The sequence below is a fragment of the Hyla sarda genome, chromosome 6 (assembly GCF_029499605.1).
Source record: "Hyla sarda isolate aHylSar1 chromosome 6, aHylSar1.hap1, whole genome shotgun sequence".
In the NCBI taxonomy this organism is placed as follows: domain Eukaryota; kingdom Metazoa; phylum Chordata; class Amphibia; order Anura; family Hylidae; genus Hyla; species Hyla sarda.
Genome location: NC_079194.1, coordinates 209,328,210 through 209,350,414, shown reverse-complemented (window position 1 = coordinate 209,350,414; position 22,205 = coordinate 209,328,210). Strand labels below are relative to the sequence as shown.

At 42.1% G+C, this 22,205-nt stretch overlaps 1 protein-coding gene across 2 annotated transcripts in view; it reads left to right on the top strand.

The window, feature by feature from the left end:
* The window catches only part of BRD7 (bromodomain containing 7), a 49,063-nt gene that overhangs the window by 10,740 nt on the left and 16,118 nt on the right, over positions 1-22,205 (top strand). For both annotated transcript variants that reach the window (XM_056526357.1, XM_056526356.1), the window contains exons 5-9: positions 65-209; positions 1,178-1,288; positions 1,415-1,593; positions 6,440-6,560; positions 21,508-21,580. In XM_056526357.1, the coding sequence (XP_056382332.1) occupies positions 65-209; positions 1,178-1,288; positions 1,415-1,593; positions 6,440-6,560; positions 21,508-21,580 (629 nt within the window). The remainder of the gene's footprint in view (positions 1-64; positions 210-1,177; positions 1,289-1,414; positions 1,594-6,439; positions 6,561-21,507; positions 21,581-22,205) is intronic.

The window sequence follows — 22,205 nt, the reverse complement described above, 5'->3', positions numbered from 1 at the left end:
GACACTAAAATGAAATACATTACCATTTGATTACATTGACAATTTTTTTTTTTTACATCCACAGAAAGGACCCCAGCTCTTTCTTTGCATTCCCTGTCACAGACTTCATTGCACCTGGTTATTCAATGATCATTAAGAATCCAATGGACTTCAGTACAATGAAGGAGAAGATTAGGAACAGGGAATTTGAATCCATAGAGGAACTTAAGGTATGAGCAATGGCAACCATAATATTTAACTGTAATAAACAATGAGCCATCTATTCTCCCTTTTTCTACCTGCTGTGGCTAATATGCCATACTCTCTTCTAGATTCCCCACCCAGGTTACTTTCATGACTTTTTTTTTTCTTCCCTGGGGCCTCTCTTGGACATTCCCCAACTCCCTTTCCTTCTTCTCACACCACCTCCACTGGGCCGCCACTGCTGCAGCTAGTGCCATCTTTTCCCTTCTAATCACCAAGGCTTTAGTTTCTATTGCTTCCTGGCCACTGCAGTCTTCCCCATGTATTCGATGCATTTTGCCTGCCTGTTCTTGTTGTAACAAGAAGTTTGAATGCAGTCAGTTTAGCTCACTCTCTTTAGACACTGAGATTTTGCCCCTTCCAAAACTTTTCCCCGAAGTCTGAAAAGACACTGCTCAATACCTAAGGAACCATCCTTCAAACCCAAGCTATCCTAGCAACTCTTGCACAGAGCTTCCAAGTCCTCCACCTCTATGTTTTAATCTGTCTGACTTGAAGACTTGCCCTCTCTTTGGGGGATGTCTCCTTTCTTTCAAGAAGGTTTGGGTACCTCATATAGACAACAGAAGGGTCTGAAACAGTGGTGTCATCAGGATGCAAAATGAAGTTTGTTCCCTTCCTCCTACATTTTTTTTTTTCTGTCCACTTCTCATGAGCTATTTCCCTGAGCTTTGGCTTTTTTACGTGCTATTTAAGTTCTGTGCCCTCCCCCATTGAGGTTTCTTTTTCCCTTCCTGCTACTTTTTAACAAGCTGATTAGACTAGTATTGGTAGAAAGGGTATAGCATGCCTAGGCTGAGCAAACCCTTTAATTTCCGTGACTGTACTGTGTTGTAAAGTAGTAGTTGGTGCCATTCACTGCAGCATTTATGACTCAAACATACTATCTTAGCTTGTGACACTTATTATTTATTACCATATATTCTGCCTTTAGGAAAATTTCAAGCAGATTTGTCACAATGCAATGATTTACAACAAACCTGGAACCATTTACTACAAGGCTGCCAAAAAATTGCTTAACTCAGGAATGAAAATCCTTAGTCAGGTAAGAAATTGACTTAATATTTCAGGACACAGTGATAGAATTAAAAAAAATTGTGAAGCTTATAACAGAAGAACTGTGGAAAATAGTCTAGAGAGTATAAAAGTTTATCTGCTATGGTTGATACAGGAGAGAATACAGAGTCTGAAGCAGAGCATAGAATTCATGGCAGATCTTCAGAGTACCAGGAAGGACAAAGACAAAGCAGACTCGCAGGCTATTTCAGAGATAATGGAAGAGCTGACTGAAGAATCAATGGATACCAGTGATATAAAGGCTTTGAGAAGTCCTTCAAAAGACCTCAAACGGTATGTGTAACATGGTCAACAAAATAAGGCTATGTACATTAGTGTCATGGGAAAGTAAACCATGTGAATGCTCCCAGCTTGTCAATCAGCCTGCTATGTGAGCTGGGGGGGGGGTGTGACGGGGCCTCAGTGCACAGCGCAGCCAATTGTCAGTTCTGAGGAGTGAGGGAGGAAGTCCGCACATTAGATGTGAGGGCAAGCAAGGGAACGCCTTCTCTTATTTTGTTTACTCTGCACGCAGTATAAACAAAATAAATCCTGGTTTTCGTCCTTTTTCGTTTAAGCACAGGGACACGATCAGCGCCAGGTAAAGAGCCTGGAGCATTTTTTGCTTTTCATTTTCCAGGCACTGTCAGATCCAAAAACATGTTGTTGCTGAGGAAAATTAAAGACCTTTTGTAATATGGTTGTTTAAATTTATTTTAATATTTAACCCCTTAAGGACACCGGGCATATCCATACGCCGCCGTTTTAAAGTCCTTAAGGACTGAGGGTGCCTGATACGCCCGTGGGAATTTCGGTCTCCACCACTTGCCGGGCGGGGACCGGACGAGGGTGACTGCTGCACCCCGTGCAAATGCCGAGACATCGCCCCCCCCCATGTCGGCGATCGCCGCAAATCGTCGGTCAATTCAGACCAACCATTTGCGGGTCAACCGGGTCTCTGGTGACCCGGAAAAAAAGGGTGAATGGGGCTGTCTGAGACAGCCCCATTCACCCTTACCCAGCAGGAGTGAGGTGGCATGGGTGCCGCCTCACGATCACGTGATTGATCGGTCAGAACGACCAACCAATCACGACCTTACTGAGCGGCGATCGGGACGGCGAAGATGGTGGAGATGGGCGCCAGCGGGGGTCTCCTACCTTGCCCTGGTCCTGGTGGCGGCGACAGGAGCAGCAGGATCGGCGGCAGCAGCGGTGGCGGTCTCGGTGGCAGGATACAGCAGGAGGTGAGGCCTGTTCACTTCCTGCTGTTGCTTAGCAACAACTCGCAGCATGCACAGCCAAAAGGCATGCACAGCCAAAAGGCATGCTGGGAGTTGAAGTTTTGCAACAGCTGGAGGCACATTTTTTCTATGAAAAAGTGTGCCTCCAGCTGTTGCAAAACTACAACTCCCAGCATGCCCTTCGACTTTCAATGCATGCCGATTGTTGCAGTTTTTCAACGGCTAGACACATTGGTTGTGAAACAGTTTGTTACCTAACTCAGTGTTTTGCAACCAGTGTGCCTCCAGCTGTTGCAAAAATACAAGTCCCAGCATGCCCTGAGAGACTGTACGTGCTGGGAGTTGTAGTTTTGCAACAGCTGGAGGCACACTGGTTGCGAAACACTGAGTTAAGTAACAAACTCTGTTTCGCAACCAATGTGCCTCCAGCTGTTGCATAACTACAACTCCCAGCATGTATGGTCTGTCAGTGCATGCAAATTTTCCGCCGCAGCTCAAACTCCCAGCGAGAAACTCATTGTAAACCTCCACCCATGTGAATGTACCCTAAAAACACTACACTACACTAACACATAACAGACAGATGTCTGACAGATTTTTGGAACAGTGGTCCGTGAAAATGAAAAATTTTATTTTTTATTTGCACAACCCACTGTTCCAAAAATCTATCAAACGCCAGTGGAGTATAAATGTTCACTGCACCCCTTATTAAATTCTGTGAGGGGTGTAGTTTCCAAAATAGGGTCACATGTTGGGGGGTCCACTGTTCTGGCACCATTGGGGGCTTTGTAAATGCACATGGCCCCTGACTTCCATTCCAAACAAATTCTCTCGCCATAAGCTCAATGGCACTCCTTCTCTTATGAGCATTTTAGTTCGCCCGCAGAACAATTTACATCCATATATGGGGTATTTCCATACTCAGAAGAAATGGGTTTACTAATTTTTAGAGTCTTTTTCTCCAATTACCCCTTGTGAAAATGAAAAATTTGGGCTAAAACCAGCATTTTAGTGAGAAAAATCAAATTTTTCATTATCACATCCAACTTTAGCGGAAATTTGTCAAGCACCTGTGGGGTGTTAAGGCTCACTGTACCCCTTGTTACGTTCCTTGAGGGGAGTAGTTTCCAAAATAGTATGCCATTTGTTTTTTTTATTTATTTTATTTTTATTTTTTTTAAATTTTTATTTTTTTTATTTTTTTTGCTGTTATGGCACAATTTGCTGTTATGCACAATCCTAAATGCGACATGCCCCCCAAAAACCATTTCAGCAAAATTTGCTTTCCAAAAGTCAAATGTTCCTCCTTCTCTTCTGAGCATTGTAGTGCGCCAGCAGAGCACTTGACGTCCACACATGGGGTATTTCCATACTCAGAAGAGATGGGGTTACAAATTAATTTTGGGGGGCATTTTCTCCTATAACCCCTTGTAAAAATGTAAAATTTGGGGGAAAACCAGCATTTTAGTGAAAAAAAATAAATTCATTTACACATCCAACTTTAACGAAAAGTCGTCAAACACCTGTGGGGTGTTAAGGCTCAGCCGACCCCTTGTAACGTTCCTCGAGGGGTGTAGTTTCCAAAATGGTATGCCATGTTTTTTTTGTTTTGTTTTTTTGTTTTTTTTGCTTGCTGTTCTGGCACCATAGGGGCTTCCTAAATGCGACATGCCCCCCAAAAAGACATTTCAGAAAAACTCACTCTCCAAAATCCCATTGTTGCTCCTTCCCTTCTGAGCCCTCTACTGCACCCGCATAGCACTTGACACACACATATGAGGTATTTCCTTACTCGAGGGAAATTTGGGTTACAAATTTTGGGGGGCTTTTTCTCCTTTTACCCTTTTGTAAAATTTTAAAAACTGGGTCTACAAAAACATGTTAGTGTAAAAAATTAAGATTTAGAATTTTCTTCTTTACCTTGCTGCTATTCCTGTGAAACACCTAAAGGGTTAACACACTTTCTGAATGTCATTTTTAATACTTTGGGGGGAGGCAGTTTTTTTTATAATGGGGTCATTTATGGGGTATCTCTAATATGAAGACCCCCCTCAAATCCACTTCAAAACTGAACTGGTCCCTGGAAAAATTCAGATTTCGAAAATTTTTAAAAAAATTGGAAAATTGCTGCTGAACTTTGAAGCCCTCTGATGTCTTCCAAAAGTAAAAACATGTCAACTTTATGATGCAAACATAAAGTAGACATATTGTATATTTGAATCAATATATAATTTATTTGGAATATTAATTTTCCTTATAAGCAGAGAGCTTCAAAGTTAGAAAAATGCAACATTTTCATGACATTTTGGGATTTTTCACCAAGAAAGGATGCAAGTAACAACGAAAATTTACCACTGTGTTAAAGTAGAATATATCACGAAAAAACATTCTCGGAATCAGAATAATTGGTAAAAGCATCCCAGAGTTATTAATGCATAAAGTGACAGTGGTCAGATTTGCAAAAAAGGGCTCAGTCCTTAAGGTGAAAAAGGCTCAGTTCTTAAGGGGTTAATAAAGAAAACGGCTCCTCAAAATACCACCACTAAGGGTCCCCATACTTACTGGGACACTAACCGGTCCTGCAGCAGCATGACTCATGGACAAGGCTGCATGAGCAGACACACCAATCAGCTCCCACCACCACAAGGGAGGGACACGCCCCCTTCACCTGAGAGGTTACCTAACACTGTGAGCTAATGAAAAGAGGTATTTTTATAATAAATATAGGTGATTGAGGCATAACAATTAGATGATTAGTACAGAGTAACATTTTATTTTTAAATTATTTTGTGGGATCTGACAGGTACACTTTGAATTCAAATTTGCTAAAGGTATTCTTCCTTTTTAATTTTTTTTTATTTATTTATTTTTTTACAAAAAAAAGGAGCCTAAGTAACATATACATTTATTGAGGATTGAAACTGTATTTGTAATTAAGCATTTAGAGAGACATACTCATGTTTTTCCTGTATTTGCTTTTATAACAATGTTTTAGTAAACAGTATAAAAACAATACATGAGAATATAGGCATAAATAGGCATAACACTTGTAGAAAGATGTAACATACATCAATACACAATCCATGAGGCAAGTAATATAGAAAGAACTGTCTGATACAAGTGAGTAGCATTAAACATTAAGCATTGGACGTGCCCTTCTATTCACTCTCCGACAGGTGTAAAGTGGCCACTAGAGATACTAGAGATGAGCGAACTTGCAGTGATTCGATTCGTCACAAACCTCGCGGCTCGACAGTCGCTGACTTGCTGGGAGACTCTCTCTCCCAGGACTGTATCCACATTTTCCAGCTGACCGGAGCACCTGAAAGCTGAACTAATATATATGCAGGCTAAAGTCAGCAACTGCCGAGCCGAGAAGTTTGTGACAAATCAAATTACTGTAAGTTCGCTCATCTCTAGTGGCCACCCTAAAGTGACTGATTCCTAAGGAGAAAACATTTCATAGCATATATCAGAACAACCGCTTCACTAGCCACCCTTGGTTTGCTTAAGCACCGCGATCAAAAAGACTGTCACTAGAGAAGAAAACCAGGCCAAGTAAGGTTGGGTTCACATCACGTTTTATGTAATACGGGACCGCATACGGCTGGGGGGAGCTATGTGGACAACTGTTTTAGGTCGGGTGGGAAAACCGCATACGGGACAAAAATGAGCCGACCAGAGTAAACGCTTCACTCTGGTCGGCTCATTGAAAGGAATTGCATACGGGCAGCATACGGCAGGGATATTGCAGTGACTTTACTTTAACTTCTCCTCATCTTTTTATGTAAACTTTGTATTGGGAAAAATAATAAAAACCTAAAACTATAAAATCTAGAAGGAATTTTGCTGCTTGTTTTGTTTTTGCATTAACTGGCTGTATCTTACAATCTTTATAGAAAAGATAAAGAACAGGAGGACAAACAAAGTGATGGGAACGCAGAGAAGGAGCAGGAACTCATTGACCAAATCATTAAAGAATCTTTAGGAAAATTATCAAAGAGAATGGTCTCTACTCAGGTAAGAGTGAGAATTGTTTAATATTTCCAGCAATTTTTAGTGTAGCTGTATGAGACCTTGCATTTTGAACAGTCGTAGTATTTATAGGAACCATTTTGAGTTGCATGTAATGTATAGAACAATGTCTCTTAAACCCTTGACAACATCATGCATACATGTACATCCTTGCCATCAGGGACTTAAAGGGGTACTCTGCTGGAAAACTCTAAAAAAAAAAAAAAAAAAAAAAATTTGTAAATTATTTCTATTAAAAAAATCTTAATCCTTCCAGTACTTATCAGCTGCTGTATACTACACAGGAAGTTCTTTTCTTGAATTTCCTTTCTCTCTGACCAGAGTGCTCTCTGCTGACACCGCTGTCCATGTCAGGAACTGTCTAGAGCAGAAGCAAATCCCCATAGCAAACCTATCCTGCTCTGGACAGGTCCTGACATGGACAGAGGTGCCAGCAGAGAGCACTGTGGTCAGACAGAAAAGAACTATACAACTACATGTGGAGCATACAGCAGCTAAGTACTGGAGGGATTAAGATTTTTAAAGAGAAGTAATTTACAAATCTGTTTACATTTTTGGTACCAGTTGATTTAAAAAATAGTTTTTCTAGGTCGCTCTTCATTGGGGGGACACCTTACTGATGGGTATATGCTCTTGCCACGAGGAGGCACTGACACTAGGGGAAAAAAAGTCAGCTCATCTCTGGCAGGATATACCCGCCCACCTGCAGTGAGGTAATCAGTTTTAGCTAGTGTCAGCAGGAGGCAAGACACAGGTCTGGGAGCTCCCCAGACCTGGTCTTTTTTTTATTTATTTTCTAGTACTGGCTGGGGTTGCACCTTGGGTCCAGGTCCCCCTATTTTCCCTGTTCGTCCTTGTCTGTTGCAGCATGACATGATGCAGGTGACTTAAACGCTGGCTGAAGACATCTCTAGGTGAGTATATGGGGATGACGTAGGTGAGTATGTACCCTCTTCTTTGAAATGGGGACTCTGTCCTCTATTGGGAGTTTTATGTGTGGGGCCCGCTCGGGTCCCCTGGGGGGGCTGTGTTTCTGTGTACTATCGCTACCGGCCCTTTGCAGCAGCTTCCTCCACAGTTGTTCTTCCTGCTCAACTCTGCACAGCTTCTGTTATATTTTTCTCTCCACCCTCCCACCTATGACAAAGGAGCACAGTTATCGCCTGTCTGACTGTTCCATTTCTGCCAAGCGCCTGGAGGTGATCTTGTTCAGCCAGACTGTTGCCTACGTGGTTTCCGCCGCCATCGGTCTCTGACCTCTGGGCTGCTGCGGACATGGCCAGGTTTCCCGTACCACACTGCTGGGTGAGGGATCTGAAGTAGGGTCCCTACAGGTATACTGGATTTATACCAGTCGGATGATTCTTCATCTGTTGGTTTTTCTACACCACCGGGTCGCCCGTTGGATAGGCCGCACTCTAGTACCCTGCTTTCTGTGGGAGGTTAAAGGGGTTGTGCGCTGCCCTGTAGTTCGGAGCTCCACTCACAGCGTCCGGAAGTTCATTACCCACCCGGCGGCTGTGAACACGGAAGCCCGCACACAGCGTTCGGAGTAATGAACTTCCGGACGCTGTGAGCGGAGCTCCGAACTGCAGGGCAGCGCACAACCCCTTTAAATGGAGTGACCCTGGGTGCTCAGGAATCGTATCCTGCCGGCCAGACTGTTTTCCGCATGGTTTATTACTTATTGGGTCAACTACCATACACTTTCACCCTGTGGACGGTAGTTCAGGTTACCCACTGCCAGGGTGTAGTTTCAAGTGAGTCACCCCATGTTGCCCTGTGGGCCTTATACAATGCACCACATACTGGTTTATAGGGTTACCTACTTGGCCAGGTCCCTCTCTGCTGCCTGCTACTCTGTCTACAGGCTGGTATCTCACTTCTCTGTGGGTTTCCGTATGCGGGACCCGGCGTTGCCACGGTCCCTTTGCCACATAGCCAGGCTGTGTCTGCATGGTGTTCTATTCCACCCGGTCACCTCCCCTGTTTCTGCCGATGCTGCGGCTGCAGTCCGGTGTCTCTTTTTCCAGGTGCAGTTCCGAAATGTGTACCTAGGGGTTCTTGGGATCCTTTCTACCAGTAAGTCACACTGTGTCTGCATTTTTCCTGCTCCACATTCATTCTTCATCTCCTGAGTCTGCGTCTGCAGCTGTGGTGTCTGGCACCATTAGGAGATGGGGTGTGGGCCTTTTTTTCTGCAGGTCCTAGGGACTTTCTCAGCAGCAGCAGCAGCATCACTCTGTTCTCCTTTCTTAGGTTGCACTGTTGGTCTGCTAGAGGCATAACTCTCTTTCTGCTGGTCCCTTGGATGTCTGCGGTTTCTTTCGTGTCCGCAGTCTTAGTACCCCACTGCTATCGTCGGGTACCCATGTCTGTGTTCCTACATATGCTACGAACGCACTGTAGGGGTAGAGCCCACCTTTCCTTTTGTTAAGTGGGGTGAGCCTCAAGGCTTCCAGTGATTTTGTTTCCGCAGTTCTGCGGCGGTTGAGCCCTTCTGTTCTGACATGGGGCCTGCTGGGGCGATAGTTGGTTCAGCCCCTCCCTACGCTTCTGGTATTTTTTCCGGGGTTTCTGTCTGGGGTGGCTCAGGCACCTACTCTTCACTGTCTGGAATGGCTCTCAACACATCTTGTATTTTCTTTTGGCCCAGTGCACAGGATTCTGATCCCTTTGGGACACAAGGTGACTCCTCCAGACGTTGATGGTTGCCGCTGGGGCCTGGGGGCTCTGTCCACCCAGTACTTGTCCCGTGGCTGTGGCTTTCCCTGATCCTACTGCGCCTGGCGCGTTTTGCCAATCCACTTTCCACAGGGGGTACGGGGATCAGGGTGCTTGCCATGGGTCTGTACTTGAGTTTTCATCTCGACCACCCTTGTTTTCCCTCCTCTGTTTTGTTGAATCTTTTCTGTCGCAATGATGATGCACTCTCGCTGTTGTACTGCACTGACACCAAAGTCTTCTGGAGTTATCCTTCCTGTTCCCCTTCTGGCGGGATGTTTCTTTAGAGTGCTCTGGTCGTCTTGGACCTCTGGGGTCTATGACTGGTTGGTCTCCTCGGCTTCGACTTTGTCCTAGGATGCTGTGGCATGCCTTCTTTTCAGGAAGCTCATCTGGTTCTTTGGTCATGTTTCAGGTCTGGGGCATGTGTAGGGATCCAGCCAAAACTCCTCTGCGATCACATTAGTCGGGGTGGTCTTTCTGTTTTGTACTTCTTCACTTCATGTTGTTGCATGGCAGTTTGTCGCCCGGAGAGTTTTTGCAGGCGTCTGTTTTTCTTTACTCTTCAGGGGTTCGTTAGGTGACTCTACGTCTCCAGTTTACTTGTCTGTCTCTCTGGTGTCCGGGATGCCCCCCTTTGTCAGGGTGTTTGCCGCTCCTTTCTTCCTTCGGGATCCATGTCCTCCCGAGTTGGAGGGCGTTCAAGTCATCCGCTTTACACCAGTACGGCTATTGTCGCCTTCTGGGTGCTCATGTCAGGCCCTGGTTCAGGGATTTTTTGGTCTGCGGCTGTTCAGGTCTTTGTTCTCATGCACCAGACCTCTCCAGAGCAGAAGTCCATATTTCTTTTTTTCCTGTGGTTTCTCGTCTCTCTATATGACCAGGGTGCCTTGCGTCTCTACAGAGGACGGCCCCTTCCTTTGATTCCTTTTCTCTGGTGGTTGTTTTTTCCCACCCTAGGGGACTGCTTTGGAACGTCCCATCAGTAAGGTGTTCCCCAATGAAGAGCGACCGAGAAAAGGAGATTTTTTTTTGTACTCACCGTAAAATCTTTCTCATAGCCTTCATTGGGGGACATCTTTTTTTCCGGACTATTTTTTCCGGTTCTTCAGTTGTTATCCGGGATTCCTTTCTAGGGTCCCTCGGACATATTTCTTTGTTGGCTTCTCCTACTGCTTTGTGACAAAACTGATTACCTTACTGCAGGTGAACTGGTATATACCAGGGAGGAGCCGACTTTTTTTTCCATAGGGTCAGTGCCTACCTAGTGGCAAGAGCATATACCCATCAGTAAGGTGTCTCCCCCCCCCCCCATGACAGCTACAAGAAAGAGATTTTACTGTGAGTACAAAAAAACTCCTTTTTACTAGTATACCCCTTTAAAGCCAAAATGGGCGGGGTCCTTAAGGGGTTAATTTGTGGGTGAAAGGGGGAAAAAATAAAAGTAGTTTTACCACAGTTTTTTTTTCTTCCCCTTAACCCCTTAAAGATGCATTTTCATTTTTTCCTCATCACCTTCTAAAAATCATAACGCTTTCAATTTTGCACATAAAATTCCATATGATCGCTTATTTCTTGTGCCACCAATTCTACTTTGCAGTGACATTAGTCATTTTACCCAAAAATCCACGGTGCAATGGAAAAAAAATTAATTGTGCGACAAAATTGAAGAAAAAATGTCATTTTGTAACTTTTGGGGGCTTCTGTTTCTACGCAGTTCATTTTTCGGTAAAAATAACACCTTATCATTATTCTGTAGGTCCATAGGGTTAAAATGATACCCTACTTATATAGGTTGGATATTGTCGTACTTCGGAAAAAAATCATAACTACATGCAGGAAAATTTATATGTTAAAAATTCTCATCTTCTAACCCCTATAACTTTTTTATTTTTCTGCGTACGGACCGTTATGAGGGCTCATTTTTTGCGCCATGTTCTGAAGTTTTTATCGGTACCATTTTTGTATTGCTTGGACTTTTTGATCACTTTTTATTCATTTATTCATGATACAAAAAAGTGTATTTTTGGTCCCTTTTTATACTTTGGAATTTTTTTTCCGCGCACGCCATTGACCGTGAGATTTAATTAATGATATATTTTTATAGTTCGGACATTTCCGCACGTGGCGATACCACATATGTTTATTTTTAGTTACACGTTTTTATTTTTTTTTGTGGGAAAAGGGGGGTGATTCAAACTTTTATTTGGGAAAGGGTTAAATGACCTTTTGTTAACTTATTTTTTTTATCCACTTTTTTTTTTTTTTTTTGCAGTGCTATAGCTCCCATAGGGACCTATAACACTGCACACACTGATCTCCTATGCTGATCTCTGCAAAGCCATAGCTTTGCACGTGAGATAGGGGCTTGATTGCTCAAGCCTGTAGCTCATGCTTGGAGCAATCAATCGACGATCGGACGCCACAGAGACAGGTAAGGAGACCTCCGCCTGCGTCCCAGCTGATCGGAACATCGCGATTTTATCGCGATGTCCCGATCAGCCCGACTGAGCTGCTGGGAACCGTTTACTTTCACTTTCAGACGCGGCAGTCAACTTTGATCGCCACGTCTGAAGGGTTAACAGCGTGTGGCACAACGATCGATGCTGTGCGCTGTTAGCCCAGGGTCCCAGCTATGATTAGCAGCCGGGACCCACCCGGTGTGACCCAGTTTTAAACACCGGGACCGGGCATAGTGCGTACAGGTACGCCCTACGTCCTTAAGGGGTTAAGGACACAGGCAATTTCATTTTTACATTTTCCTTTTTTCCTCCTTGCATTCTAAGAGGCATAACCCATATGAGGGCTTGTTTTTTTTTGCATGACCAATTGTACTTTTGTTACAACATCTTTCTTTTTACCATAAAATGTATGGCACAACCGAAAAAAAATATTATTTGTTTTGGGAAATTAAAAAGCAATTGTGCAGCTTTTGGAGGATTTCGTTTTTACTCTGTACACTTCAAGGTAAAACCGGCTTTACTATTTATTGTACTGCCTGTGTAAAAAAAAGAAAAAAAAACTTAACCCTTTAAGAACTCTTTTAACCCTTTAAGAATTGAAAAAATCTTAACTCTTTTATATTTTCATTCACAGACTAGTATGAGGGCTTGTTTTTTGCGCGACCTGTTTTCCTTAGTAATGACATCACTTATTTTACCATAAAATGTAATGGGCAACCAAAAAAATACTCTTTGTGTGGGGAAATTGATAAGAAGGAAGGTTTTGTTTTCATGGTGTACACTTTACGGTAAAATAGACATGTTTTCTTTATTCTGTGGGTCAATACCATTAAAATGATACCCATGATTACATACTTTTTCTATTATTGTACCGCTTAAAAAAAAAATCGCTAACTTTTTAACCAAATTAGTGCTTTTAAAATCCCTCTATTTTGCTGACCTATAACTTTTTCATTTTTCCATATAGGCAGCGGTATGAGGGCTCCTTTTTTGGGCCATGATCTGTACTTTTTTTTTTTTTTATACCACATTTGGGTCATTTGCGTATATAAAACTTTTTTAATTCATTTATTTATCAAATTTTTTTTGTAATGAAATGTTTAAAAAAAAAAAAAATTTCCAAAATTGCTTTTTATTATAAGTTCACGCCATTCACCGTACGGGATAATTAACATTATATTTTACTAGTTTGGATATTTATGCACACGGCAATACCAAATGTTTATAAAAAAATTTTTTTTTTACACTTTTTGGGGGTAAAATGGGGGGGAAAAGGGACCATTTTATTGGGGAGGGGATTTTTCCAATTTTTTTACTTTTATTTTTACCATAGGGGACTACTTATAGCAATCATTTGTTTGCCAATACTGTTCAGTACTATGCATAGGCATAGCACTGATCAATGTTATCTGCGATCTTCTGCTCTGGTCTGCTCGATCTAAGACCAGAGCAGAAGAGCCCTGGAGATGGCCAGAGGCAGGTGAGGCCGGGCTATCAGATCATGCATTTTTCTGACCACACTCCCGCAGATGATGTGATCTGTATTGACCATGGCATCTGAGGGGTTAATGGCAGACATCCGCACGATTGCGAATGTCTGCCATTACCGGCGGGTCCCTGTCTGCTATCAGCAGCTGGGAACTGCAGCGCAGGACCAGAGCATGGTTCCGATGCTCGAGTTCATGTACAGGACGTAAATGTACGTCTTGGTGCCTTAAGTACCACCACACTAGGACATACATTTACGTCCTGCATCATTAAGTGGTTAAACAAAATAAGGATGTTTAAAATTGCCCTATTCTGACCCGCTGAAACTTAAAAATTTTTCCGTATATGCTGTGCGGGATAATAAACATTATATTTTAATTGATTGGACATTTTACGCATGTGGCGATAGCAAATATGTAGTAGTATTTTTATTTTTCTTATGGGGAAAGGGTAATTTTATATTTTTATTTGTGAGGTTGGCTTTTATTTATATATATATATATATATATATATATATATATATATATATATATATATATATATATATAAAAATATTTATTGTACACTTTTTGAGTCCCCATAGGGCACTGTTAATAGAAATCATTATATTGCTATGTACTCCTCAATCTTCTTGTACAGCCTGGCTCTCCAGGCAACAAGCTCTGCCATACTGTCCTCTCAAGGAAGGTGAGGAGACTTCTGGCAGCTGTTTAATAAGCTGCGATAAGCCCACCTGTACCTTTTTGGTTTCACTATAGATACCGTGATCTACATTAATCACAGCATCTATAGGAGTAATGCCTGTCATCAGCCTAATCGCTGATGTTTGCCATTATCAGTGAGTCCCAGCTGCTGATAACAGCTGGAGCTCACCTGCCATGTAGTGAACGCAGCTCCTGTAAATGTATGGCATTGTGTGCAAAGTTACTTACTGCAATGCCGTACATTTACCTTGCATTTTCTTAAGGGGTTAAAGGGGTACTCTTCCCCCTAGACATCTTATCCCCTATCCTTTGGATGTCTGATCGCAGGGGTCCAGCCTCTGGGACCCATCATGTTTAGAACGCTTGGTGTGGGGGCGGCCATGGTCGTGTGGGCCACCACTCCCCCTCCCATAGACATGAATCGAGGGTGTGTGTAATGACATCACGGCCACCCGCGCCAAGCTTTCTAAACATAATGTTCAGACTGCCGGGTGCTTTGTATAGGGGTTAAGATTCCTAGGGGTGGAGTACCCCTTTAAATGTATGTTTGCTGTGTTTTGCAGTATAATTATTTATACGTTATTCTGTGGATAATTGCTGTTAAGATACAAATTTTATATAACGTATGTTTTTTTAAATCCTTTTGCACAATAAAAAGTTGAGTTAAACAAAAACAGCTATTCTAGCATAGTATTGATATTTTTATTTTTTTATTTTTTTGTGTGTAGAATTAAAGCATTTATGTTACTGATGCAGTGACACACATTTTGTGTAGGTTATCTTTTGAACAAAACCTTTTTGTAATAAAATATTTGCTGGTGTTCATTTACCCCACATCTAGTAGTTTAACAGCTTGATGGTTCAGTCAATACAAAACTGACACCCCTACCCTTAAGCAGAAAGCAAATTTGCTTTTTGTCAGATATGATTAGAGAGAGTTATGACAGAATGAGGTTCATGTACTACTAAGGCAAAACAAAAACAGCAGAGCTTCTCATGGGGAAGTAGATTAAGCAAAATGTGGTAACATGCATGAAATTACGGTGAGTGAAAAGGTGCTCAGCTTTTGTAGTTGTATATATGGACACAACTACCTCAACAGCGTTTGCTGTGTTGCTGTGCAGCCGACTGGTATTTTGATCCAGGAGCCCCCTGGCAAAGGGGTGCAGTATCCAGACAAGTTTTCCACGGATGTGGAGCAGAAAAAAATCACCAGAGAAGTTGGGTGCCAAACCTCTCAGACACAAGCATTATGCCTGGAGGAGCCGTGCAAACGCGGTGAAATGCGTTGCATTTGTTTTAATAAATCCCTATTTACTCACCGGCTGTGTCCTATTCTGGCCAGCGCCGATATCCACCCACCGCTCTGTTGAAGTCTTCACTTGTCGTTTCTTGTAAGGTCGGGGAGACCACAGGCCAAGCATTTACTCACTCACGCTGACCATTGTTGTGTGCAAGTTCACACAACCGCCTCTGGTAAGAGTTTCTCACTACAATCTCTTTTTAACCATCCTCAGGTGGGGCTGTGTTGTGATGAAGATATTGTAAACTGAAAATAAAAGGAGTGTGGCTTATATGGGGGGGGGGGGGGGGCGTGTCTTTGCAAGATGGGGCATGGAATGCATTGAGGGTGTGGCTTGCCAGCCGGTCTGACGCATTCACCAGGAGAGGTGGACTTTGTGGAGTAAGGTACCAGAAGTCCTATATACTTGCAGGGGACTTGAAACAAAAACCCTATCCTTCACATAAGGGGGTAGGTTAGGGGTTAATTTAACTAATATATATTTTTATTTGACATGTAAGTAACATGTGACCGAATATTATCGAAATATCTCCAGCCATTTGGAATTTATGCAGTAACATATATTTCCTATAGACTTGTATGGCACTTTAATCAAAAACCCTGACCCTGGCAAATGGGGGTGAGTGAGGGTTAAATCACCTATCCTATGTTTGTTGTTGACATATAAGTAACATGTGTGCCAAGTTTCATGTTAATATCTTTAGCGGTTTGGACATGATGCTGGAACATGCACGCGCACACACACATATATACAGTACAGACCAAAAGTTTGGACACATCTTCTCATTCAAAGAGTTTTCTTTATTTTCATGACTATGAAAATTATACAGGGCGGGCCATTTATATGGATACACCTTAATAAAATGGGAGTGGTTGGTGATATTAACTTCCTGTTTGTGGCACATTAGTATATGTGAGGGGGGAAACTTTTCAAGATGGGTGGTGACCATGGTGGCCATTTTGAAGTCGGCCATTTTGAATCCAACTTTTGTTTTTTCAATAGGAAGAGGGTCATGTGACACATCAAACTTATTGGGAATTTCACAAGAAAAACAATGATGTGCTTGGTTTTAATGTAACTTTATTCCTTCATGAGTTATTTACAAGTTTCTGACCAAATGTGTTCAATGTTCTGCCCATTGTGTTGGACTGTCAATGCAACCCTCTTCTCCCACTCTTCACACACTGATAGCAACACCGCAGGAGAAATGCTAGCACAGGCTTCCAGTATCCGTAGTTTCAGGTGCTGCACCTCTCTATCTTCACAGCATAGACAATTGCTTTCAGATGACCCCAAAGATAAAAGTCTAAGGGGGTCAGATCGGGAGACCTTGGGGCCATTCAACTGGCCCATGACAACCAATCCACTTTCCAGGAAACTGTTCATCTAGGAATGCTCGGACCTGACACCCATAATGTGGTGGTCACCATCTTGCTGGAAAAACTCAGGGAACGTGCCAGATTCAGTGCATAAAGAGGGAAATCATCATCATGTAGCAATTTTTACTATCCACTGGCCTTGAGGTTTCCATTGATGAAGAATGGCCCCACTATCTTTGTACCCCATATACCACACCATACCATCTATTTTTGTGTTCCAACAGTCTTGGAGGGATCTATCCAATGTGGGTTAGTGTCAGACCAATAGCGGTGATTTTGTTTAACTTCACCATTCACATAAGTTTCCTCATCACTGAACAAAATCTTCTGCGTAAACTGAGGGTCCTGTTCCAATTTTTGTTTTCCCCATTCTGCAGCACCTGAAACTACGAATACTGGAAGCCTGTGCTAGCACTTCTCCTGCAGTGTATATAGTAGTATATAGCAGTGTATACGGATACTGGAAGCCTGTGCTAGCATTTCTCCTGTGGTGTTGCTATCAGTGTGTGAAGAGTGGGAGAAGAGGGTCGCATTGACAATCCAACACAATGGGCAGCACATTGAACACATTTTATAAGTGGTCAGAAACTTGTAAATAACTCATGAAAGAATAAAGTTACATCATTGTTTTTCTTGTGAAATTCCCAATAAGTTGGATGTGTCACATGACCCTCTTCCTATTGAAAAAACAAAAGTTGGATTCAAAATGGCCGACTTCAAAATGGCCGCCATGGTCACCACCCATCTTGAAAAGTCCCCCCCCTCACACATACTAATGTGCCACAAACAGGAAGTTAATATCACCAATCATTCCCATTTTATTAAGGTGTATCCAACCTGTAGATTCACACTGAATGCATCAAAACTATGAATTAACACATGTGGAATTATAGACATAACAAAAAAGTGTGAAACATCTGAAAATATGTCATATCTAGTTGAAAAGTGTCCCCAAGTGCAGTCACAAAAACCATCAAGAGCTACAAAGAAACTGTCTCACATGCTGACCGCCTCAGGAAAGGAAGACCAAGAGTCACCTCTGCTGCGGAGGATAAGTTCATCCCAGTCACCAGCCTCAGAAATCGCAGATTAACAGCAGCTCAGATTAGAGACCAGGTCAATGCCACACAGAGTTCTAGCAGCAGACACATCTCTAGAACAACTGTTAAGAGGAGACTGTGTGAATCAGGCCATCATGGTAGAATATCTGCTAGGAAACCACTGCTAAGGACAGGCAACAAACAGAAGAGACTTGGGCTAAAGCACACAAGGAATGGACATTCTATCCAGTGGATATCTGTGCTTTGGTTTCAATCACTGTGTCTTTGTGCGATGCAGAAAAGGTGAACGGATGGACTCTACATGCCTGGTTCCCACCATGAAGCATGGAGGAGGAGGTGTGATGGTGTGGGGGTGCTTTGCTGGTGACACTGTTGGGGATTTATTCAAAATTGAAGGCATACTGAACCAGCATGGCTACCACAGCATCTTGCAGAGGCATGCTATTCCATCCGGTTTGCGTTTAGTTGGACCATCATTTATTTTTCAACAGGACAATGACCGCAAACACACCTCCAGGCTGTGTAAGGGCTATTTGACCAAGAAGGAGAGTGATGGGGTGCTGCGCCAGATGACCTGGCCTCCACAATCACAGGACCTGAACCTAATGAAGGCAAAAGGGCCAACAAGTGCTAAGCATCTCTGGGAACTCCTTCAAGACTGTTGGAAGACCATTTCAGGTGACTACCTCTTGAAGCTCATCAAGAGTGTGCAAAGCAGTAATCAAAGCAAAAGGTGGCTAGTTTTGATGCCTTCAGTGTGAATCTACAATTTTCATAGTCATGCAAATAAAGAAAACTCTTTGAATGAGAAGGCGTGTCCAAACTTTTGGTCTGTACTGTGTGTGTGTGTATATATGTGTGTGTGTGTGTGTATGTGTATATGTGTGTGTGTGTGTGTGTATATATATATATATATATATAAATATAAATATATATATATATATATATATATATATATATATATATATATATATATATAATATGCTTTAAAATTAGGGCAAGATTGCAGTTATAGCCATTACACAGTTTACACAGCTATGCTCATTCAAAACACCATTGTCATTTTTCAGTAGAATATTTACTGCTCAGGGTTATTGGTAGAGGTATTAAAGGGGTAGTTCAGTCCTGAAAAACGTATCCCTTATCCTAAGGATAGGGGATAGTTTCAGATCGCGGGGGTCACACCGCTGGGCCCCCCGCCCCCCCCCCCCAAACGATCTGTGCGGGGCCCTGGCAGCCCATGGGAAGGGGGCACGAAGCGGCGGCCGACACACCCCCTCAATACAACTCTATGGCAGAGCTGGAGATCGTGGGGGGCCCCCCGCGATCTGAAACTTATCCCTTTATCCCTAGGATAGGGGACACGTTTTTCAGGACTGAACTACTTCTTTAACCCATTAACACAGAGCATACAAATACGCCCTTGCCGCCTTGAATTATGCACCAGGGACTTAACCCCTTAGGGACGGATGCATTTTTGCCTTTAGGACCAGTTGATTTTTTTTGTTTTTGCATTTTTGTTTTTTCCTCTTCCCCTTCTAAAAATCATAGACCTACAGAAACACTCATTTAGTGGGGTGAAATAAAACAAAACTCCATTTTGTAAATTTTGGGGGCTTCCGTTTCTACGCAGTGCACTTTTCAGTAAAAATGACACCTTATCTTTATTCTGTAGGTCCATACGGTTACAAGGATACCCAAATTATATAGGTTTTGTTTTATTTTACTACTTTAAATAAATCCTAACTACATGCACCAAAATTAGTCATATTCTGACCCCTATAACATTATTTTTCCACATACGAGGCTATATGAGGGCTCATTTTTTGAGCCGTGGTCTGTAATTTTTGTACCATATTTGTTTTGATGGAACTTTATGATTGCTTTTTTTACAATTTTTTTTAATCTATTTTTTTTATGGTATATGAAGTTACCAAAAATGCAAAATTTTGGACTTTGGTATTCTTTTCATGTGACACATAACTAACCTTATATTTTAATAGTTTGGACATTTACGCACACAGCAATGCCACGTTTTATGATTGTTGTTGTTTTGATATCCAAAGGATAGATAAGTTTGAGCTAGCGGGGGTCCAACCTCTGGGGCCCCCCACCCGCGGTCTCCTGCACTGGACCCCGGCTCTCCCTGGAAACTGGGCGTATCGTTCGGCTATCTCCAGCTCTCCCATAGCGATACATGTAGGGGACGTGTCACTTCGTGCGGGGGCTGATACGCTCGGTTCCTGGGAGAGCCGAGGTCCAGTGCAGAAGACTGGGAAGTCCCAGCAGTCGGACTCTCCCCAAAACGGGGCGTGTCGATCCATGCACAAAGCCCATGTATAGGGGGATAGGTTTTCCTGCTTATAGCTCCTTTTAAGAAGAGCAATAGTTTGTATTTAATAATACATAGTACAGCTAAAATTTAAATAAATAAAAATCTTAACCCCTTCATGACCCGGGGTTTTTCCATTTTTGCACTTTTGTTTTTTCCTCCTTACCTTTAAAAAACCATAACTCTTTCAATTTTGCACCACCAATTCTACTTTGTAATGACATCAGTCATTTTACCCAAAAATCTACAGAGAAACGGAAATAAAATTAATTGTGCGACAAAATTTAAGAAAAAACACAATTTTGTAACTTTTGGGGGCTTCCGTTTCTACGCAGTACATTTTTCGGTAAAAATGACACTTTCTCTTTATTCTGTAGGTCCATACGGTTAAAATGATCCCCTACTTATATAGGTTTGTTTTTATTGTACTTCTGGAAAAAATCATAACTACATGCAGGAAAATTTATATGTTTAAAATTGTCATCTTCTGACCCCTATAACTTTTTTATTTTTCTGCGTACGGGGCAGTATGAGGGCTCATTTTTTGCGTTGTGATCTGAAGTTTTTAGCGGTACCATTTTTGTAATGATTGGACTTTTTGATCGCTTTTTATTCATTTTTTCATGATATAAAAAGTGACCAAAAATACGCTCTTTTGGACTTTGGAATTTTTTGCGCGTACGCCATTGACCGTGCGGTTTAATTAATGATATTTTTATAATTCGGACATTTCCGCACGCGAAGATACCACATATGTTTATTTTTACTTTTATTTACAGTTTTTTTTTTTTTTTTTATTGGAAAAGGGGGGGTGATTCAAACTTTTATTAGGGAAGGGGTTAAATGATCTTTATTCACTTTTTTTTTTTGCAGTGTTATAGCTCCCATAGGGACCTATAACACTGCACACACTGATCTTTTACATTAATCACTGGTTTCTCATAGGAAACCAGCGATCAATGATTCTGCCGCTTGACTGCTCATACCTGGATCTCAGGCACTGAGCAGTCATTCGGCGATCGGACAGCATGGAGGCAGGTAGGGATCCTCCGGCTGTCATGTAAGCTGTTCGGGATGCCGCAATTTTGCCGCGGCGATCCCGAGCAGCTCCCTGAGCTAACCGGCATTAGTTTACTTTCACTTTAAACGCAGCATTCAACTTTGAACGCTGCATCTAAAGGGTTAATAGCATACGGCACCGCAATCACTGCTGCGCACTATTAGCCACGGGTCCCGGCCGTTGCTAGGTGCCGGGCCCGACCCGCTATGACGAGGGGCCACGCCGTGGCCCCACGTTATAGAATGGGATCCGACCCATGACATACATGTATGCCATGGGTCGGGAAGGGGTTAAATAATTTTCCATGGATATTGAGTTTTATGAAATATACCCTTTTTTGAGAAGTGTCTCTTTTAAAATGTCATGTGCAATATTAAATAAAAGAAAATCTGTCTAACATGTCTTAATTCTTTTACAGTTTGAGTTTGAGAGACGGAAAGCAGATGGGACCACAACGCTAGCCCTAATCGGTCCGGCAGATTCTGTATTAGGTATATACATTCTGTGTCCACGTATTCAGAAAGTAGCAGCTAACATGACTTTCATCTGCTAGCAATTTTTGTCCAAAGTTTTTTTTTTTTTTTCCTACTGTTCAATTTAATCCTCTTTTCCAGACATTAGCTATCCTCCAATAGGTGTAGTGTTGTATACTTTAATATTTCGTTTATTCACTTGTTGTTATATTGTGACAAAACTGCAGCAGTTTTGCTCTCATTTATATGTACATAAACTACTAGCATTCAGAATAGTATAGGTTCTACAAGATGTTTAGTGATCAGAGGTTTACTGTTGTGGCAACCACTGTATAATGTTGTTTTATTCATACATACACAGCAACAAGGTAAAGAAACCACGGCTGGTCCGCTATAACATAACACTACCAACAAAATAGAACCAGATCATGTAAAATAAAATTAGCTTTTATTAACACATATGCAAAAAATACATACAATAAAAAATGAAAAGAGGATAAAATAAGGCACTACAATAGCAGTCACAGAAGATGGGGGGAGGCAAATAATGTGGACCTACATGGAGTACAGGGAATAACTGGTGTACCATAGAAAATACGAATGTAAACATGAAAAAGGTCACTGAATATCATTACAAAATGTC